Source organism: Spermophilus citellus (genome assembly GCF_964194105.1).
Source record: "Spermophilus citellus genome assembly, chromosome: 3".
NCBI classification, from domain to species: Eukaryota; Metazoa; Chordata; class Mammalia; order Rodentia; family Sciuridae; genus Spermophilus; species Spermophilus citellus.
Window position 1 is genome coordinate 18,652,708 of NC_138184.1, and position 20,674 is coordinate 18,673,381.

Sequence of the window (20,674 nt, forward strand, 5' to 3'; positions counted from 1 at the left end):
GCCTAGCATGTGTGAGGCTCTGGGTTCTATCACTAGGACCACCCACTCCACAAATGGAAAAGTAAGTCAGATTTAAATTTTCTGAGGTTTTACTGTCCTACTAATGTGATTATTAGATAGGTACTTGGAGCCAATGAATACTTTTAGTGGGGGGAGTCAGTCGATTGTGTGTGAAACAAGCCCATTTGAAAAACGGTCAGTGACAGGAAGATCAGATTGAAGAGTCTTATAATGGTTCAGGCAAAGTGTGGAACTCAAGAGTAGAGATATTGGGGAACCAGGCAAAGACATTTGAGAAGGCAATATTCAGCACTTAGCAAACTAGTGGGTAAGAAAAAAGCAAGGATACCCACAACCCTCATTTTTAGCTTGCATGAGTAAGATCTGACTGTTTGCCCAGTGCATGCTTGTAATCACAGCAGCTTGGAAGGCTGAAGAAGGATTGAAAGTTCAAAGCCAACCTCAACAATTTAGCAAGACCCTAAGCAGCTTAGTGAGACTCTGTCTCAGAATACAAAATAAAAAGAGAGATGTAGCTCCATGGTTAAGCACCCCTGGTTGAGGGGGGCAGGGCGGGAAGCAACCAACCCACTGTTCATTCTAGGAAATGAAGGAAAGAATAGGAGGAGGTGGAGAAAAGTTCAGTATAGAATTTGAGCTCCCTGTGAGATTCAGAATAGTAAAAGCTGGTAGATCGTCAAATCTAGGTTTGGGTCAACAGTAAATTAGTGCTTATTGGAAACATAGAAGCATATGGAATGACCAAGGGAAGGTATGCAGTGGATAGAGAATCCTTTGAAGAACGCTGGGTGGTGGTAGAAGCTTTTGATAATGAGGCTAAGCATCTGTGAGAGCCTTCCTTCTCTGTTTTCCTCCAGTATTGTTCCCTACTCCTGGTCATCTTGTACTCTCTTCCATCATCCATCCTGTGGTGAGTTCAAATCTTCTTTTTGAGAACCTCAAACCTTAATCATTGCTGACTGCACAATTGAGAGCAGCTATCTCCTGGCTTAAAATTAACAGTTATGAGGTATACTAGTGTTCTCTATGTTATAGTAAAATAATTATTGTAGAGTGTTGGATTGAGAGAGTTGCAGAGGGTGGGATCAGGGCCAAGAGTTCTTTCAGTTGATGATCCCATTTTTGGAGTCAGGTCAGTTTGCAAAATAATTTCATAGAAATCACTTACTAGTCATGAAGAACTAAGAAATCACATTTGAGGGGGGATTGTCAGAGCCAGAGTGCAGATCTCTATGATTGTGTTGCTCAGTCAGGATAACCTGTTCATCAGTTGGGGAACCAGAGAGAAATCCTAGGTCTGCAATACTCTTAGGCAAGATACACAGAGTAGGAGGCCCGCTGGTTCCTAGTAATGTGTGCACTGCTATTAGTGGGGATTGAACCAGGTTTTTATGCATGCTGAGGCAAGCACTACCACTGAGCTAGGCTAAGCTACCTCCCATCCATTTTTTTTTTTTTTTTTGTCCCCTTTCCTTTTCTTTTGGCGATACTGAGGATTGGGGCTTAACCAATGAGCCACATCCTCAGCTCTTTTATTTTTTATTTTGAGACAAGGCCTCACTAAGTTGCTGAGGCTGGCCTTGAATTTGTGATCCCCCTTCCTCAGAACTCCCAAGTCATTCCACCACATATTCCACCATATATTCCACCATATCAGCTACTAGTAATGTCTTTTAAAAAACTTTAGTTCCTGAGTTTCTGTAACTCTGCTTCCTTCTGAATGAAGCAAATGGGAGCCTATGTGTAATCCAGACTTTGGAAATACTATTGTTAGAATTTATTTTAGAAATCTTTTGCTCCTATTCTAGTACTCTCACCACTCCCTACCTTTTTTTTTGAACAAAGTTTTCAGCTGCACCTTAATTTATCTAGAAGCACTCAGTGAAATAGAATTTTACTATGCAACTCCAAAGCAATATATTTTCAATATCATCTTTTTTTTTAGAGAGAGAGAGAATTTTTTTAATATTTTTTAGTTTTCGGTGGACACAACATCTTTATTTTATTTTTATGTGGTGCTGAGGATCAAACCCAGCGCCCCGCGCATGCCAGTCAAGCACGCTACCACTTGAGCCACATCCCCAGCCCAAGTATCATCTTTCTTAACCTTTTAATTAATATACATTCAGATTTCTGTGTCTCAGAATTTAGGTTGAATTGTATCTGTAGTGTTTCTAATGGCTCAGCTCCTCCTTCTGGATGTGTGCTGTCCCAAAAGATATAATTCCTCATTAAGTAATCCTTTAGGTTTCATGCTCCAAAAAGTATTTAATTAAATTCAGGGAAAATTGAACTGTCACGTGTAACTAATTAAAACAAATAAATTTTTTTTTAATTAATTAATTCAGGGAGAGAGAAACATTAGCTGAGTATATTCTCTCTCTTGTTGGGACCCATTTCTAGAATAGGCCATACTCCTCAGTTTTAGGGCACATGGACTTTGTGATCTAGTTGTGTCTGTGTGTGTGATTAAGGATGGAGTTTGTATTTGTTGTATTACACAGTGTGCACATGGGCACCAGAGCCACCCAGTAAGCTTAAGGCCATTGCCATCTAAGTCACAAAGACTTAAGATTCACTTTAAGACCAGATTTTCAGGGAATCCAAATGTACCCAAATGAAGAAGCAGCATCAGTTTCTAAAAGCAGTAGGCTTTGGCTTTTTGCCAGACCCTTTTGCGTGCTCATTTCACTGTGTGCTCCCTTCTGGCCACTGCTTCTGTAGGCTCCCACAAAAAATGTTACACTGACTAGTGGCCCCAAATGAGCCAACATGGAGAAAAGGCAAATTAGTTACTGCTGAGGTCATGGGAACACTTTGCTTTTTCATGTATCAGAGTCCCACCCTGCTATGTGGTGGTTTTCTTAAATCTCAGTGAGGCAACTTGCTATACAGGCAGATACCTATGAATTATCCTGTTACATGTTAGGGACCATTGGTCCAGTCTCATGTCTTTTCTGGTGCTAAAAGATTTTTCATGGGCAATAGGCTTTTGGAGAGATGAATAACACCACTTAGTTTTATTGTTAGAAATGCTAAAAAATGCTTGGGGCAGTCCCAAGGTTTTCCATGTCAGTAACTAGTGCTATCCTCAGCTCTGACACCAACTCGGCTCCTGGGCTTGGCAAAGTATTCTGAAACTGTTTCTCATGCCATTTACAGACGACAGGCCAAGAAGAATGGGGTTCATGAATTTCAGTACTCCCAGGAAAACTTCATTTTGGTTCAGGATTTTTTTGTTGTTGTTGTTCATGATTTCCATGATGGAAGTTTAGGCTTCCTTCATATGAACTTTTCCTTTCTCTCTCTCTTTTTTTTTTTTTTTTTAAAGATAGAGTGAGAGAGAGAGGGAGAGAGAGAGAGAGAAAATTTTAATATTTATTTTTTAGTTTTTGGCGGACACAACATCTTTGTTTGTATGTGGTGCTGAGGATCGAACCTGGGCCGCACACATGCCAGGCGAGCGCGCTACCGCTTGAGCCACATCCCCAGCCCAACTTTTCCTTTCTCAATCGTAATTGTTTAGCATTCAAAAGGCCCAGTAGAGGGGCCTTTTCCTGACAGAGCTCAGTGGATAGTGTTCTATAACTGTTTTTAAAGTTCACCCCAATTTCACCAAGTCAGGGATTAAATTAGAAATCTAGTAAATCTGTATTGGATTTATCTAGCTTTCTGAAGACATCCTATTCAAAGGAAAGCAGGACATTCCTGTGTAGACAGTGCCCTCCCTGAGCCTCTGGCCTTTTCCATAGGATGAGGAACTCTGAGCTAGTTGTTACACCTAAAGGCCCTCTCTGTACTTCTTGCTGTTGCTACTCATGACTGAGATCTATAGTAGAATAGCAGGTGAAATTTTTAAGTTTCCTTGTCTTTTTCACATAATTCTTTTTTAGGAGGTAGGGGTAACCTGAAATTGAACCCAGTGGCACTAACCAACTGAGCCACATCGCCAGCCCTCTTTATTTTTTGGGACAGGGTCTCACCAAATTGCATAGGGCCTCACTGAGTTGCTGAGACTGGCCTTGAACTTGAGAAATTCCTATCTCAGCCTCCTAAGCTACTGGAATTACAGGCATGAGCCACCATGCCTGGCTTCAGATAATTCTTGATGCCTTGCTACTTTAGGTCTTATTGTAGAACACACCTACACTTTCTACAATTGAAAAAAAAAATTTAAATCTCAAACATTTGAAAATAGAATTACCAGTGAGTTGTTTTTAATTTCCAGAAAACAGAAATAGTATCTGTATGTTGTTTGTACCTTATCTCCCAAACCTAAACATCTCCAGTATCCCATCACCATAGAAAATAAGTCGAAAGACAGAAAATGTGTAAAACTTATATAGCAAATCAGAGAAAGCTGATTTGTAGCAGCCCAAAGCCAAGGGAGTGTCACTTTGCTTGGGAACCACTCCAGAACAGAGAGAATTGGGCAGCTTCTTCATACTGTTTATGGAAATGACAGGAATAGACAGAAAGGCCAATGGGGGATTGGTTGGGGAGTCTAATAAAAGTTTCTCTGCTCTGGTTCCCTAGCAAAAGCATGAAGTACCTATAATACCAGCTGTAGCTGTTGGATCCTTCCAAAGTAACTTGTATTCAAAGGCAAAATGAATGTTCTTATTCTTTTCCACAGAAAAGCACATTTATTGGGAAGGGGCTTAATGGCTAATGGTGAGAAAGGTTTGAGGAGATGGCCTGCATGGCAGATGTTCTGAATGCCAAAGCTGCTAGCCCATCACGAACTCTTGGCAGTATCTGGTTAGGGGGAACTTGGCAGCCTATCCTCTAGCAGTGCTGCAAGGGAGTGTTTCTGGGTTTATCATCATCGTGCCATCTTGGCCCAAAATATATTGTGTCATAGCATCTATTCCTTTGTTAATTGACTTGAATGACTCTCATCTCCCATTGCCCCACCCTCACCCCCCAATATCACAATGATGCTTTAGTGTTTCCATTCTTGAACTAAAGGTACCAATCTCCAAGGATCCTCTCCTGCATGCTAAGATTGTCTTTTATAGTCCAGCCAACTCTGCCTTCAGAGGAAAGTGATGAGTACCAAGGGTTTTCAGTACAGAGTATTTGCCTTTGTCCTGGAACCCTAGAATACCAGAGCCAAGAAAGGTTAAGCTCCTTTAAACTGGGCCTCACTTGACAATGTGGAGAGCTGAAGTCCGTACAGCATGTTCTGCAAAGAGAGTGATTCTGAAACAACTGGAAATATAAAGTACATCAAGGATTACTTTGACTTAGGGTAGAGGATTGAAAGTTGATTCTAGAGCCAGATGACAAAATTTGAAACATAGCAGTCAAGTGGACTCCAGGCCATTCCCCTAAGACAGGACTTCTAAAATGAATCTTAATTCAAAGAGTCAGGTAACCCAAAAGGGGGAAGAGAAAAAAGGGTTCTGGGACCATAGGGCATCATTAAACTGACATCTCACATTAGCGCTGTTGTGTTTTCTATTTCTAGACATCGAAAAAGCCCAAGACAGCAGAAGCAGACACCTCTAGTGAGCTGGCTAAGAAGAGCAAAGAAGTGTTCAGAAAAGAGGTAAGGTTTGGTAGATGAGGCTTAAGCCTCAGTCCTTTCCTTTCTGTCTTAGGTATATACATCTCCCTTGCCCCCCAAGATGGACAAGCACATAGGGTTATTAGCTACTGTGTCTTGCTGAAGTGGTGTTTTTTCCATTAAGAACTCTTCAATCATCTCTTATTGGCCTGAGTTCTTATTGGCCAGAGTTCCTCTGCAAACCACATTACCCATTTTACTTGGACAAAGGAAAATTCTATTAAGTGTTAGGCTGCCTGACTATGTATTCCCTTCGGTGATTGATTGTGTAGTTATTCATTGATATGGCCCTTTACAACTTTTTATCTCCATAACAAGAGCTCTTAAGTACTAGAGCAGGCAAGTTCGTTCTTTCTTTTCTTTTCTTTCTTTCTTTTTCTTTTTTTTTTTTTTAGGGCCATTACCTCCACCTCAAGCACCTTGGCACCAAGGCAGCTCCCCCCACCCCACCCCCAATACCTTTAATTAATTAATTAATTTTTTAAATGTGCTGAGGATGGAACCCAGTGCCTTACACATGCTAGGGAAGTGCTCTACCACTGAGCCACAACCCCAGCCCAAGAGCAGGCAAGTTCTTGATGGAAAATTTGAACTCAGGTCTTCTGGCTCAAATTCCAGTGTTCTTTCTTTCATCTCTCATTTGGTGGCTACCTGTTCTTCGAGAGATTGAGAGAAAGCAGCTCCTCTTTATGCTATTGGCAGTGTTCTTAGTCATCAGGACACTAAACTCACCTGCCTCTAGGAATCCAGATTCTAAACTCCAGTCTTTATTCATGGAGGGGGTCATGGTGTGTGGAGAAAAGGACCTACAAATAAGTAACAGCAGCTATGTGAAGAGTGTGCCATGACAGAATTAGAGGCCACTGTTCAGGATTTCAGGAAGGACTCTTGAATAGGGGAGGGTGGAATTGGTTGTATGGATCAAGAAGGACTATAACTTTAGGCAGAAGAATGTACAGAGGCAAAAGAAAGCAACATCTCTTCCAGGACTGTAGCACAGGGCAAATGAGTGATGTTGGAAATGAGGATGGGTGGTATTATGCTGACTCTTCATAGTGGCTATGTATCTGTGGAAACTATTGGCAATAGTTTAAGTAACGGGTATTTAAATCCTTGACTATATTTGAGGATTGGACTGACGGGGGTATAGTACAGAGGCCAGGCAACCGCAGGAGGGAAACAAAATTGAATAAAAGGTTTATCTAGCTGAGCATTGTGGTACACCTGTAATCCTAGCTACTTGGGAGGTTAAGGCAGAAGGATCTTTGAGGTCAGCCTCAGCAACTTAGCAACACTTTGTCTCAAAATTTAAACAAAAGGGCTGAGGATGTCACTTAATGGCAGAGTGCCCCTGATTCAGTCCCCATTATTGCAAAATAAAAGGCTTATTCAGTTAGGCATAGGTGGTGTACACTTGTAGTACTAGCTATTCAGGAGGCTGAGGCAGGAGGATTGTCTAAGCCCAGAAGTTCAAGGCCAGCCTGGCACCGTGATGAGAGAGACACACTCTCTATGTATCTGTCTGTCACCTCTTTCTTTGTTTAAAGGTTTCCCCAGAAATAGAACTTAGTTCCATACTGTCAGTGGTGTTTTAGCTCAGTCAATCAACAGTTCTTTATTTAGTGCCTATCTTGTGGTCCATCCCTGTTCTTTGATCATCAGAAAGCTGAGTTTCAGGGATGGGTAAACCCTGCTTAGGATGCTTCCTGATGAAGTAGCTATCACTGACCATTTGTTCCATTTGTCTCCTGTGAACTTATACCATAAGTACTTCTCAAGAAGACCTGGGGTGGTCTTTCAGAACCACTGGTTAGGACCAACCCATTAGAGATGACCCAGGTAGGACACTGGAAGTGATGGAATGAAAAGGGTCCTGCCAGCTGTCTTCCTCCAATGGTCATGCTGTGTTTCTACCTGTTTCACATAGGCAGTATGATTCAGATGAAGTATAACATGTACAGACTTTAAGTAACCTTCAAGGACAAAGTGCCTCTAGTTCTTGGAGTCCAAGAGCTGCCTAGTAGCTCTGAAATGCCTGCTTGGCTCTGCACTCCCTGTGTTGCTTTATGCTGAGGACACAGTTTGTTGGCTGAAACCTAGGGTTGCTGTGAGAGCCCTGCTGCTGGGTTCCTCCAGCTGCTGTTCTTAGTGAGCCTTTCTTAGTTCATCCAAGGGAGCTCTTTCCCTCTCGGGGCTGAGCCAAGATAATTTTCTCTTACATCTTATTGGCTTACTGGTATTCTGTTGTCCAAATCAGACAACCTGAGAGAAGAAAAGGGAAGGATTGGGTGCTGTCTTCTCTCCTCTCTCTAATCCACCTTTATCCCTCTCTTCTTTTCTTCCTTCTGATTGAACCCAGAGGTGCTTTACTTACTACTGAGTTATATCTCCAGTCCTTTATATTTTTTGTTTTGAGACAGGGTCTTAACTAAATTGCAGAATCTGGCCTTAAACTTGTATCCTCCTTTCTCCACCTCCTGAGTTGCTGAGAATATAGGTGTGCACCACTGCATAGGGTACTTATTACCTTTTTTATTACCTTAGCACAACTCCCTGTTCTTTCTGTACTGTTGAACAGTGTGTTCCCTTTCCTATACCTGCAGATGTCTCAGTTCATCGTTCAGTGCCTGAACCCTTACCGGAAACCTGACTGCAAAGTGGGCAGAATCACCACGACTGAGGATTTCAAACACCTAGCTCGCAAGGTATTCCCCCTTCTTCTGGTTTATCGGTGTTCTTGGCATACTGTGTACCATATAAGATGCTTCTCTTCATCATAGAAAGCGTGGTTTTAATTGCTAGATGCCAGGGACACAGAAATGGGAGGGAAGGTTTGGGAAAGGGAGCACTTTACTTAAAACCAAGAGTTCTTTAAGAAACTTGTGAAACTAAGCTTTTCCTCTCTGACTCTAGCACCTACCCTTGTTGACTTCCTAGTCTCAGTGAGAGAGGCCTGGAAGCAGCAGGCTGGGTTACCCACCCCCTCAACTCATTCCCACTCTGATGGTGGCTTGGTCTCTCTTCCTATGCCCTGGACAGCTGACTCATGGCGTTATGAATAAGGAGCTGAAGTACTGTAAGAACCCTGAGGACCTGGAGTGCAATGAGAATGTGAAACACAAAACCAAGGAGTACATTAAGAAGTACATGCAGAAGTTTGGGGCTGTTTACAAACCCAAAGAGGACACTGAATTAGAGTGACTTATGGGGCCAGGGTGGGAGGATAGGTGATCAGGTAGGGCAGACTCTGGGAAGTGGAAATCCTGTGGGCCTATTTGCCCCACCCCACTGTCAGAGCTGAGCTACTGGTGACACATCACCCTGAGGAATTCGAACTGCAACTGTCAACTGAAAGCTACAAAAACAAGCTCCATCTACAAGTGACCCCTAGTCGTGAGCTAATGGGGTGTAGTTAGAGGCTGTCAGAGGCAATGGCTTAGGGAAGGCTCTGGCCAGACCTGACCCCACTTTCAAACCTGGGTCTCCTCCTTGGCGGTGCTGTCAGCGCACAGACCCATGCGCATCCCCACCCACGACCCTTCCCCTCACGATCTGTATTATATTTTAATGTATATGTGAAAATATTGAAAATAATTTGTTCTTTCCTGGTTTTTGTTTGGTTTTTGTTTTGCTTTTAGCCTCTATGTGCTAGGATCACAGGAAGACTTTGTAAGGACGGTTTTAAGTTCTCCTGCAAGGTTTAATTTGTTATCATGTAAATATTCCAGAGCAGGCTGCCTTGTGGTTTTGGCTAGCCTTGTGCTATGTTGATAAGATTGATTTACTGCTTAAAAATCACTTTACTTTATCCAATTTTTACTGAACTTTTTATGTAAAAAATAAAATCAATTAAAGAACTTGGCATGTGTGTTCCCTAAAGGTTAATCTAGCATGTTTGTGTGTAGTGAGTGCTGTCACTGGAAATAGAGAGGGGATGTAGCAGCCAGTGGTATGTGAAGTCCAAGATTAATCCTTGCTGCCAGGTTTTATTACAGGCCTTGTTTCTCATAAGTCCCACTACAACTATAGTAGACATTTGCCTGATGACTGACACATGTGAGTTTTGGAACTTCTCGCTGCATCTGTGTTAGGTCAACTTGTTTAGGCTTTCCAGAGTAGAGGAACTGACTTAAAGCCTCACTGATGCTGGGCTTCTTTCCAATTGAGGGTCAGTCAAGAGAAAGGTAAATATGTCTTTTTCCTGGCTGGAGAAAGGCCTTGGACCTCTTCCCTCTGAAGACATGATTTCTCCCAGCCCAATGGAATGCTCATCTGATCTTTGGGTTCCCTGACTTCCCACTTTGTCCTCTGACATTGGGCTTAGACACCAGAGGTGTACTTGGAAGGGGTACAGTGCACAGATTGTGGGGAGCAGATACAGGGCTTGAATGGCAGCCCCTTTCTTTTGATGACCAGTTGTCTGAGCAGTGAGGAGGGTCTAGAGCTTGTAGCCAGACGAGGGCCCATCTCTACAAAGGGGCTGTTCCTCATTATGTTTATTCTGCTCACTGCAACAGTACTGTGGCTTGTCATATTGTGGATGAAACCAACAGAAATTAAAGTACTCATTGCCTGCTAGGTATTGTGCTGAGAACTTTGGAGCTCAGGTTGTGCTCATTCAATCTTTACAACCTGAGGCACAGAAATTGGCACTGTTGGTGAGGAAACTAAGGCTCAGGAAGAATCAATAACTTCTTTAAATTCTAGTATTAAAGGAATCACTAATTACTAAACAAGGACAGAAAATCCTTAATACAGTCGTCCCTCAGTATCTGTGGAGGGTTGGTTGCAGGACACCATGGGTACCAAAGTCTGTGGATGCTCAAGAACCCTAAATAAAACGACATAGTATTTACATATAACACACATACATCCTTCTGAGAGGATGACTTTAAATCATCTCAAGATTAAATCATCTCATGTACATTCAAAGAGTTTTCCCATGATATCACAGTCTTCAAAATGTTTAAAGCACATGATTATGTAAAATGGATGCACCATAATTTACTGTCAACCCTCTTTTAACATTTTCTAGTTGAGTCTCACAAAGAATGTGTCAGTTCAAGTACTTGCAACATATAAAAAGGAAGTATTTCTCTCTCGGGTTGGTTCACACTACAAGGGTGCACCCATATGCACTGCCACTCATAACCAAGTCAAACTCATGGTTTTGACTTGAGGCTCTCCAGGTTTCAGATTTTCCTGGTGGCCAGGGAGCTGTTGATGAAATCTCTTTGAAAAGGAATTTTAAGTTTTACCTCTTTTAAAAAAAAAAAAAAAAAAATATATATATATATATATATATATATTTTTTTTTTTTTTTTTGTAGTTGCACACGAAATACCTCTATTTATATGTGGTGTTGAGGATTGAACCCAGGGCCTCATACATGCTAGGTGAGCGCTCTACCACTGAGCCATAACCCCAGCCCCTACTTCTTTTTTGATTTAAAAAAAAAAAAATTCCCTCTTTCCCAACGCTCCTTCTAGCTCAAATCCCTAGGTTGGGATAAGACATGCCAGTTAATCTAGCACTTGTTCGTGAGACTCAGTTTTTTGTTTGTTTGGGTTTTTTGGTTTTTGTACTGGGAATTGAAAACAGGGGTGCTTTATCACTGAGCTGCATCCCCCAGCTTTTTTTTTTTTTTTTTTTTTTTTGAGATAGGTTTTTGCTTAATTGCTGAGGCTATTGCACTCTGCTTCAATGCAGAATTTTAGTGATTCCTGACCCAATCCTCCTCAGCCCTGTGACTGTCTCCATACTAAAGTAGGATGTGATGTCTCTAGCACACTAGTCTGAATCTTTTTTCAGTTTTTGCTCTGGCATCACTTCAGAATGAAGGTGACTATAAAACATGCTGCCCTTCCTTTTTTTTTTTTTTAAGGGAAAGACAGAGTGTTATGTAGCCCTGGTAAACTTTAAGAGGAAAAGCAGTAGCACTCTTAATTTGGTATTCACAAAGCAGCCAGTCCCAGCCATATCAGTTCAGCAAGAGGACAGGATCCATCTTGGGTCCCACTGGACCACATCTGGATCCCAAATCTCCTCAGTGAGTTTGGATTGATCTGAAGCCCTCTGATTTTGGTGAATGCCAGGATGTTAGCCATTGTCTCTTTCTAGGCAAGGCTTGTCTTCTAAAGTTTCCCCATCTCCCACTCAGGTGGTACAATAACTAACCTACCTGCTCCTCCATGCAGGGTGGGCATGTGAGGGCAGGCCTGTCCTGAACTGCCCCTCAGGTGTGAGCCTGCCTGCCCACTTGTGTAGAAGCCACATGAGCTTCTGTGGAAGCCTATTTGGAACTCCATCTCTTGAATGGAGTTCAGGTCTTATATGGAGCCCTGTCTGCCTTTTTCTTCTCTGGAGGTGACCTGAGATCCTTGAAAACTAGATCCCTAGGACCAGCCTGACTCTTGTGACTTTTGCCTCCTGTCTAGTCAGGAAGACCTTCACCCTTCCCTTGCAGGTGGTTACAGCACAAATCAAGAAAATAAACTCGAGGTCCTTCGGTGCCAACTTGGGACTTAGGGTTTGTGGGGACCTACTAGATGTGCCTTCAGCTAAGGAAGCTCAGAATTAGCAAGATAAAATAGGTGATTCAACATGACACAACCAGTAAAGGCAGATGCCGGGTGTGGATTCCAGTCCATGCATCTTTTATGGGAGTTCCCTGTCTACCATTCCCAGTTGCTGCTTAGAGAAGGTCCTCTTAATTCTAGAGGCTGCCCCAGCTCTTTACTGGGCCTCTCCCTCATAGCCACTCAACTGTCTCACAGGCCCAAGGAACCAAAGCCAACTCAAAATTCCTAAGTTGTCTTTAATCAAGGATACAAAAGTAGAAAAAACAGCTGAGGCTACAAAAAGGAAGGCGGAGTGGGGATTGAGAGGGCTGGACCAACCACTTTCCCACTGCCTGCTCCCCTACAACCCGGTCCCTGTCCTGAAAGGTAGGGTGAGGGGAAGTGAATGGCTGCTCTGTCCCCCCAGAACAGAGCAGATGGAAGCCAGCAACATTAGGTAGCCCATGAAGGTGAAGGCATGAAGTGGTGGGGTGGTGGGGAGCACAGAGCAGCCCTCAGCTGGGGGACCCAGGACCCGGACCACATCTTCATGGCCCATGGCAGCCAGCACATCCTCTAGCACCCTGAGGGTAGTTCTGCTGCCTACTTGGACAGCCCAGTCCCTCAGTAAAGTATAGGCTGGCACTTGGCCCTGGGCTGTGATCTCCACAGCCTCAGCCTGGTAGCCCAGCAGCCTGCTAGGCCTTTCCAGCCCTTGTCAGGTTCGCTTCACACCTCCAGGAGCTGCTCCACTTCTTCCTGCTCTACTAAGGGAGATGAAGGTAAAGCTGGCAGCCAAAGTCAGGATGTGGTTCTGTCATGAGGGTCATATGGGCAGGTGGTGGAACAGCATTAGACAGGCCTAAAGGACTGTGAGAAAAGGGCTCACCCTGATTGGTGGCACAGGACTCCAGACCACTGGGAGAGTCCAGGAAGATACTGTTATGGCCATGCCTCTGGTCCCTGTCGAAGCCCACCAGCTCTGCAGTTCGAGCTTTGGCCAGCTGCTGTCTTTGCTTATATGAGTGCCAGCTATGAGGAGTAGGGGATGATTACCAACCTGTTCCCTCCTTCACCAAGATAGAAGGGGATGCCACAGGTCAGTTCCCAAACCACCTATCACTTGAAGATCACTTAGGCAAGCAGACTGAGGACCACAGTGGCCAGAAGGGCATAGTAGATAGGGATGATGCTGCCTGATGCCCTTTGAGCCTCAGTGGGGAATAAGGAGGAGGTATTAGGGGCCAAGGCTTCCCCAATTCCTACCTATAATCCTTCACTGTCCTGACCTCTCAGGGTCTTATCTGTGGAGGAAAGGAAAAATAGGGTCAGTGGCGAGGATCCAAGGCTAGGGTTCCTGGGCAGCTTCACCTAGGTCTTGATGTCAAAAAGGTCTGAAAACAATAATCCTTAAAATATAGAGCCCAGGGCTGGGGTCATAGCTCAGAGCTGTTGCCTAGCATGTGTAGGACACTGGGTTCGAGTCTCAGCACCACATATAAATAAATAAAATAAAGGTACATTGACAACTAAAAATATATATACATTTTAAGAGCCTGGCATGGTGGTACATGCCTGTAATCCCAGCGACTTGGAAAGTGAGACAAGAGAATCTTGAGTTCAAAGCCAGCCTCAGCAACAGGGGAGGTGCTGAGCAACTCAGTGAGATCTTGTCTCTAAAATACAAAATAGGGCTGGGGGTGTGGTTCAGTAGTCGAGTGGCCAAGTTCAGTCTCTGGTACCCACCCCCCAAAAAATATATCTATATGTGTGTGTGTGTGTGTGTGTGTATAAGTTATAAAATAGAGCCCAAACTCATAGTATGGCATTGAGTTGACAGGACCTTTTTTCACTCTCATCTTCAGCCTCCCTTTGTTTGCCACCTGAGACTGCTCTCTCAAGTTTACACACTCCGCCTCTTGCTGTTCTGACACAAATCTACTCTGGAGTCCTTCCTTGATCTCTTTTCTGGCTCTAGTTGTTCCACCTCTGTCTGCCTACCATGACTAAACTGTATCCTGTCTGCTTTAACTAGTCTGGTCTGAAAGAGCATATGGATTCATGTTGGTCCCCACAGGAGCCTCTGCACAACAGGTCTTGTAGATTATTGCAGAATAAAGTGGAACTGGAAGGGAAGTAAATAGTGGTGTTCTCTTCTGCCTAGAGGCCAGTGATCCCGGCAACCCAGTACAGATAGGAGACAAGGAATGGTGTGCTTGTGTGACCTACCCAGCTAGGGTACCATCCAGCCTGCCCAGTGCCTAAGCTTCGGTCAAGGGATGCTTACCTACTACATTGGCCATGCCTTTGCTATGCCTGGAGTTGTGAAGCATAGCTCTTTTCAGTTGGCAGTGCTCCCTGGACCTGTGTTGTTGGGGTTGGAGTGTTGTGGGCAGCACCAAGGCCAGGTCTCTGGAAGGCTGCTTCTCTTGAGTCCAGAGAGGGTTGTGTGCAGGTATATGGGAAAATCCCTAGATTTGATATCAGAAAGGCCCTTGGAGTAGCCTGTCTCCCTCTTCTGGATCACTCCAGATGAGAAACCACCCTATCTCTGGTCTGAGCCCAGAGATGGTAGGGGAAGATAAAGGAGACATACTAGGGCTGAGGATGTAGCTCGGTGTAGAGCATTGCTTAGCATGCACAAGGCCCTGGTTTCCCATCCCCAGCACCATGGGGGAGGGGGAATGTTACATGCCCTCTGACCCCATCTCAGCCAGATCAAGACCGAAGGGACTGGCCAGTAGGAGGCTCACACCCAGACATCTTGGCATGGGCACAGGAACCTAACACCTTAAGGTTCCAAGGCAGGAGAACTTCCTGTGGTGATTGTTCAGCCTACTCTGTCTTGAAGGATCACTGTCCAGCCCTTTCCTGACCAGGGATTGGATGGAAAGATACTTTGGTGAACTCAACAGAAGCATAGGGTGTGTGGGCCTAGTTTCCCTGTGGCCCTTTCTCATCAGGTTATCTAAGAAGGCCTGAAAGGCTGAATCTGCTGGGACCGACTTCCTGAGATCTAGGGAACAAAGCCCCAGGGTCTTCTGGAAGGGCAGTGGTGGAAGAGATCTTGTTTAGAGGAAGTCTGAAGAGACTTAGGGGAAGGTCCTCCAAGTTCGCAATATCCACCGCTGCATAATTGGAGGGTCTGCCCTGCCTTGTGCGGGTGACAAGGCTAAGTCGGCAATCCAGTGCGTAAGGTTCTACCATTTTCCACATGGGGGCCCCTTTCAGAATCCTTTTTGGTGGATGAGCCTGCGAACATGGCAGAGCAGCAGACAGGCTTGGCATCCTCCCAACTACCCTGGGCCTCCAGATTAGAACCTCTCTCACTTCCCCACCAGCCTCTTAAAGTCCACAAGGTACTCACAAACAATGTAACAAACCCCCATACCCACACTACCTATTCTACCACACACAGCCCAGCACAGGCCCACCTCAGGATGGAGGTTAAGGGACCAGCAATCCTGGGTCCCTCCTACTGCCTAAGACACAGACAGCCCCACCTTCCTGGCCTGAGTGGAACTGTCCCCCACCCCACATACAGGTTCTGAATACACGCACCTGGGCTGCGGAAAGACAGTGGAGAGTACCCAGAGAGGCCAAGCTCTGGCCTGAGGGGTAGAGACAACTACAGTAAGGGCAGGCCAAGGGGACAGTCCAGTCGGAGGGCACAGGAAGTGCTGGAGCTGGCGAATGGCATACAAAGGCAAACTGAGGATGAGGGTGCCGTGGACGCAAGGGACAGGGACGGCCGGCTGGGGAAAGTGAGGCTAGGTCAGCGGATGTCAGAACAGGGAGGGGAGAGCCAGGCTGGATCAGGCCGGAAGATAGCTATCAGGGACCTGAGCCACAGCCCCCTGACACGGGGGCACACGCACACTCAGAGACGAAAGCTACAAAACTAGGCCAAGTTTATTGCTGAGAAGGGACGAGCAGGGCCGCCTTTGGGGATTAAGGCCACGAGCGGTCCTGTGCTCTTCGGGGAACGGTGAGGGGGGGTCAGGAGCCGCAGCCCCTGCCCCAGACTGTGCAAAAGTGCTGCTGGGCCAAAGGCGGCGCTGCGCGCAGGGTCCCTCAGCCAGCAAGGGAGGGTGAGGGCGGAGTCTCCCAGAGCCAGTCCCACTGCCAGTCCCTGAGCGGCGGAGCCCTCCGCTCCCTCCCCGGGCTGCAATTCCTAGGCGGAGCCAAGGGGGGGCCTCCTGGGCAGGCAACAGGGCGGAGTCCTAGGTAGCAGCTGGGTTTCAGTGTGCCTCGCCAGGGTTGTACTCGGTTTCTCCTGAGGACACCTGGGAAATACGCCGAGAAGACCGCCACAGCCTCCGTGCAAACTGGCTGCTGCGCACCTGGTGCAAGTAAAGGCAGGGTGGGTGAGCCCCTCCTCGCCCATTGGAGCCCCGCCCCTCAACCCTATCCTCACCTCAGAGGGCTGCCCCGCTCCCACCACGATCAGCTTGCCATCCTCCAGGCCCACCAGCACATGGCTGAGCTCTTTGGTGACAGCAATACTGCGGATGGGTACCTTCATGGGCAGGGGAGGCGCTGCAGGGAGCAGTCTGGAGAGAGGGAAAGCATATAAAGGAATTCACAAAGGGGGTTTTACACCCAGCCAGTGGATGTCTCATTTCATATACTCTCTGTGTCCTCATTTTAAGGATAGCTAAATTGAAACCTTTTTACATAAAGGGAGCTCCCACAACTGTGTGGCTGAGGGAGGCCCAGAGAAAGAGCTTTCCACGAGGAATGAGAGAACAGGTAGCACACATAGAAAAATGCACACACAGGCATGTACCATACATGGGTCTACAGGGGGCACCCCCTATAACCATCTGCCAATGACCATCTCGGTGGGGGCCATGAATTTGCATATGGTGGGGCTCACTTGTTCATGTGGAGGATGTGTAGGGCACATTGGGCTGTGCCCAGCAAAACAAAGTCCTCTGTCACTGCCAGGGCTGTAGGCTGCTCTGTCAGGGGCAGTGAAGCTCGCAGTCTTCCATTCACTGAGTACAAGTGCAATGAATAGGTGACCTAGAGGAAGCAGAGAATATCAGCAACTAACCACCATCTCAGATACCTACTATCTCAAATGCACCACTATCTTTGCTGGGCTCCCCTTCTTCATACCTGGGCACCAGGACGTTCCCATGCTGAGCTCTGTACCACAATCTGGCCTTCAGACCCCAGTGCCAGGTGAGACACAGGTCCAGGCAATGTGGCACCTGGAGGTCGTAGTGCTGCCACAAACTGGCCCCGGCGAATGGTATGGATGATCACAGTTCCATCCTGCAGAAAGGCAGCTTAGGGTGCAAGGCTTAGGTTTCTGGACTCTAGGAGATGTGCCTCCCTGGAGCACACGTACACACATACCTCAGATCCAGACACAGCCATGTCAAGTTCTGTGCTGATGGCCACACAGCTCACTGCAGCCTCATGTCCGTAGAGGACCTGCACAGGCTTTGGTGAAAGGCCACCCTGTGGGGAGTCAGGTGGTTTAGGATTGGCCCTTGGATGAGAAGGCTGAGGCTCAGGAAAATGAAGGTCTTATCCAAGGCCAGCTGTAGGATCATGGTACCCTGACTTGCTCAAGTTGTAGAAGGAAGTTCACTAGAACTCCCTAAAGAGCAGATGGGTGTAGGTCTGGACCACAGGAGTCCCACAGGGCTGCCCACGTGCCTACCTGCTGCAGGAGCCGCCACACCATGCACGTGGTATCCCTGGAGCCTGAGATGAGGTAGATGCCACAAGTGTCCAGTGCAAGGCAGGTCACTATATCTGCATGGGAATGGGAGAACATTGGCAAAACAGAGTAGTCACACTTTCCCTGGCCAGCCTCAGAACCCACCCCACACTTGCTTCTCTTATTCTCCCCAATCCTAGGCTACTCATACCAAGATGGCGGCTGAGCTGGTTCAGCAGCTTGCCACGGGGCAGTGCAGTCACTCGAAGGCTGCCATCCCAGTAGCCACCACTGAAGAGCAGTCTTCCATCAGGAGCCACTGCCAGTGCTTGCCCATTCACTCCACTGCCTGGCACCCACGGGCCACTCAGCAGTCTCTGTGTCCTAACCCAATGAGGAGGTGGGTAGGTGAGCCCAGGCCTCAGGGATTTGGGCCAGATTGCCCCTTTGCAGCTGGTCTACATCCTACTTGGGTGGGGAGATGACTTGGGGTACAGGGCATTAGTACAGCCCACCTCCACCCACAGCCTTATGTCCTACTTGGGGTTGCCCATGGTGGGATCTTTGCTGAAGCTGAAGTAGTTGTTTATGTTTCGGTCATAAGGCAACCAGTTGTGGGTGCCCAACAGCCCATTGGCACTCACAGTCACCTGCAGGTAGGAGAAGGCAGAGGTGATTTGGGGGCAAAGTCAGAGAGGCCCTGCCCCGACCATTGTCCCTGACCCCAAAACTTACCAACAGGTCTGGGGAGCCCTGGGTGATGAAGGAGTGGGGCTGCCGGTGGGGGACCAGGGCTAGCACCAGGGGAATGCCATCACTGACAACCTACAGGAAAAAATGCAGGATGAGAGAAAATAAAAAGGGAAAAAAGAAACCAGGTGTAGTGGTGCACACCTGTAATCCCATTAACTAGGGAGTCTGAGATAGGAGGATCTCAAGTTCAAGGTCAGCCTCAGCAACTTAGTAAGCCCTGTCTTAAAATAAAAAGTAAAAACTATATAAACCATAATAAATGCTGGAGAAGATGTGGAGAAAAAGGAATACTTTTACACTGATCATGGGATTATAAATTAGTACAACCATTATGGAAATCAATATGGGAGTTCCTCCAAAGACTAGGAATGGAAACACCATATGATCCAGTTATACAATTTCTCGGTATTTATCCTAAAGATTTAAAGTACCCATGTTTACAGCATCACAATTCACAGTAGCCAAACTGTGGAAGCAGCCTAAGTGTCCATCAACAGATGAATGGATAAAGAAGTTGTGGTATGTATACACAATCGAGTTTTATGCAGCCATAAAGAAAACTGAGATTATATAATTTATAGGAAAATTATAGAACTTGAAACCATCACGTTACGTGAAATAAGCCAAACTCAGAAGGTCAAGGGTTATATGTTTTCTCTCATATGTGCAAGCTAGAGAGAAGAAAAAGGAAAAGCAAGATTGTGGGGTGTTAGGGTATCTTATGAAAAACAAAAGGAGGTCAGCAGAATAGAGGAAAGGGGCTGGGGGTGGAAGGAGAAGATGAAGGGAGAAAGTGCTAGGGAGTGATATTGGCCAAATTATATTGTTTTATTGTGTGCATATACTAATATGTAAAACAGATCCCACCATTACATACAACTGTAATGCTTCAATACAAAAATTTGGTGGAAAATAAATAAAAAGAGCTGGGGATATAGCTCTGTGGTAAAATGCCAATACCAGTACCAAGAAAAAAGGAGCAGGTGCAGGGGATATAGTTCAATTGGTAGAGTGCTTGCCTCACATGCATAAGGCCCTGGATTCAATCCCCAGCACCACCCAAAAAAAAAAAAAAAAAAAAAATGTGGGCTGAGGCTGTGGCTCAGTGGTAGAGTGCTTGCCTAGACATGTGAGGACCTGAGTTTGATCCTCAGCACCACCAAAAAAGAAAAAAAGAGAAAATAATAACACAGGGCTGGTGATGGTGCCAAGTGCCAGTTGACTATACAACCTACTCCCTTGCGCACAGTCCCCAGGGATCACAGACTAGGTGTCATAGATGTAGAGATCCCTCCAAGAAATAGGCATGAGGGACTGGCAGGCAGGCAGGCAGGCAGGCATCTCAGAACATAAGTGAGAAGTGGGGATGGCACAGAAGATGATTTCAAAGCATCAAGCTTGGTCTCTACCTTGGTCTTCCCACCCCATTGCTCCATGTCCCCCTAGACCAGTGATGGAAAAAGAAACAGACCTATGTCTGGAAGCAACATAGGAGGATGCTGTCAAAGGCCAGATTCCCTTTGTTCTGACTTCCTCGAGGCTTTTAGATAATTCTGAAAGGGACTGGGAGTGGAAGGAAGAACGCACGCTCACCTACCCCCAGGCCCCTTCCACATTCAGTTCATTTTTTAAGGTGCTATTAATTTAATATTCCTATCTGCCCCAAGAGGTTGGTAAGGACTGGAGTTAAACCTGTTTCACACAATGGGAAGCTGGGACCCTACCCTCTTCTCACCTCTGCAAAGAAGGCCTTGAGCTGGTCCAGGTGCTGGAAGATGCTTGGTGAGTTAGTGTCCAGGCGTGCAAGGCGATGAGCTGCTTCCTCAGCTGAGAGCCGGGCTGGGTGTGGTTCCTGTGGACAAGTGGCCGGTTAATACCATGGCATGGGATCCTTGACCATGTCCCCCCACCCCCAATCTGATCTCACCTTTAGCAGCTGACAGGGAGTCTGTCCAAAGTTGCTGATAATACCCTCTAGAGCTTTCCGTTCCCGCTCATCTGCCACATGGTCCAGGTCTACAGCCCCTAGGAGGGAGACGGAGCAGTCAGGACTACTTAGAGCAGTCAGGACTACTTTGAGTAGTCGAAACT

The 20,674-nt window shown here is 46.1% G+C and overlaps 2 protein-coding genes and 1 pseudogene across 7 annotated transcripts in view; 1 reads left to right on the forward strand and 2 right to left on the reverse strand.

The window, feature by feature from the left end:
• The window catches only part of SETD2 (SET domain containing 2, histone lysine methyltransferase), a 124,990-nt gene extending 115,518 nt beyond the window's left edge, over positions 1-9,472 (forward strand). Inside the window, exons 19-21 of one of the 3 annotated variants that reach the window (XR_014020944.1) lie at positions 879-931; positions 5,495-5,575; positions 8,197-8,253. Coding sequence is in view for 2 of the 3 variants with exons in the window: in XM_081285238.1 (XP_081141364.1) it covers positions 5,495-5,575; positions 8,197-8,298; positions 8,633-8,794 (345 nt within the window). In the remaining variant the exon portion in view is untranslated. Of the gene's footprint in view, positions 1-878; positions 932-5,494; positions 5,576-8,196; positions 8,299-8,506 lie in introns of those variants that run through there. The other 2 variants (XM_081285239.1, XM_081285238.1) reach the window with 2 other exon arrangements.
• Positions 9,473-12,490: 3,018 nt separating this feature from the next.
• LOC308643313 (death domain-containing membrane protein NRADD-like) lies at positions 12,491-15,542 on the reverse strand (annotated as a pseudogene). The gene is made up of 2 exons: positions 15,484-15,542; positions 12,491-13,185 (listed from the first exon to the last, which is right to left on the reverse strand). The product of its transcript is annotated as a death domain-containing membrane protein NRADD-like (transcript).
• Positions 15,543-16,386: 844 nt separating this feature from the next.
• Positions 16,387-20,674, reverse strand: part of NBEAL2 (neurobeachin like 2) — a 32,331-nt gene continuing 28,043 nt past the window's right edge. For 2 of the 3 annotated variants that reach the window (XM_081285236.1, XM_081285237.1), the window contains 11 exons: positions 20,511-20,608; positions 20,319-20,435; positions 18,566-18,655; positions 18,371-18,480; positions 18,042-18,214; positions 17,831-17,925; positions 17,521-17,625; positions 17,278-17,436; positions 17,033-17,181; positions 16,571-16,706; positions 16,387-16,496 (listed from right to left, as the gene is read on the reverse strand). In XM_081285236.1, the coding sequence (XP_081141362.1) occupies positions 16,395-16,496; positions 16,571-16,706; positions 17,033-17,181; positions 17,278-17,436; positions 17,521-17,625; positions 17,831-17,925; positions 18,042-18,214; positions 18,371-18,480; positions 18,566-18,655; positions 20,319-20,435; positions 20,511-20,608 (1,334 nt within the window). In that variant the 3' untranslated portion in view covers positions 16,387-16,394. Of the gene's footprint in view, positions 16,497-16,570; positions 16,707-17,032; positions 17,182-17,277; positions 17,437-17,520; positions 17,626-17,830; positions 17,926-18,041; positions 18,215-18,370; positions 18,481-18,565; positions 18,656-20,318; positions 20,436-20,510; positions 20,609-20,674 lie in introns of those variants that run through there. The other variant, XR_014020941.1, reaches the window with a different exon arrangement.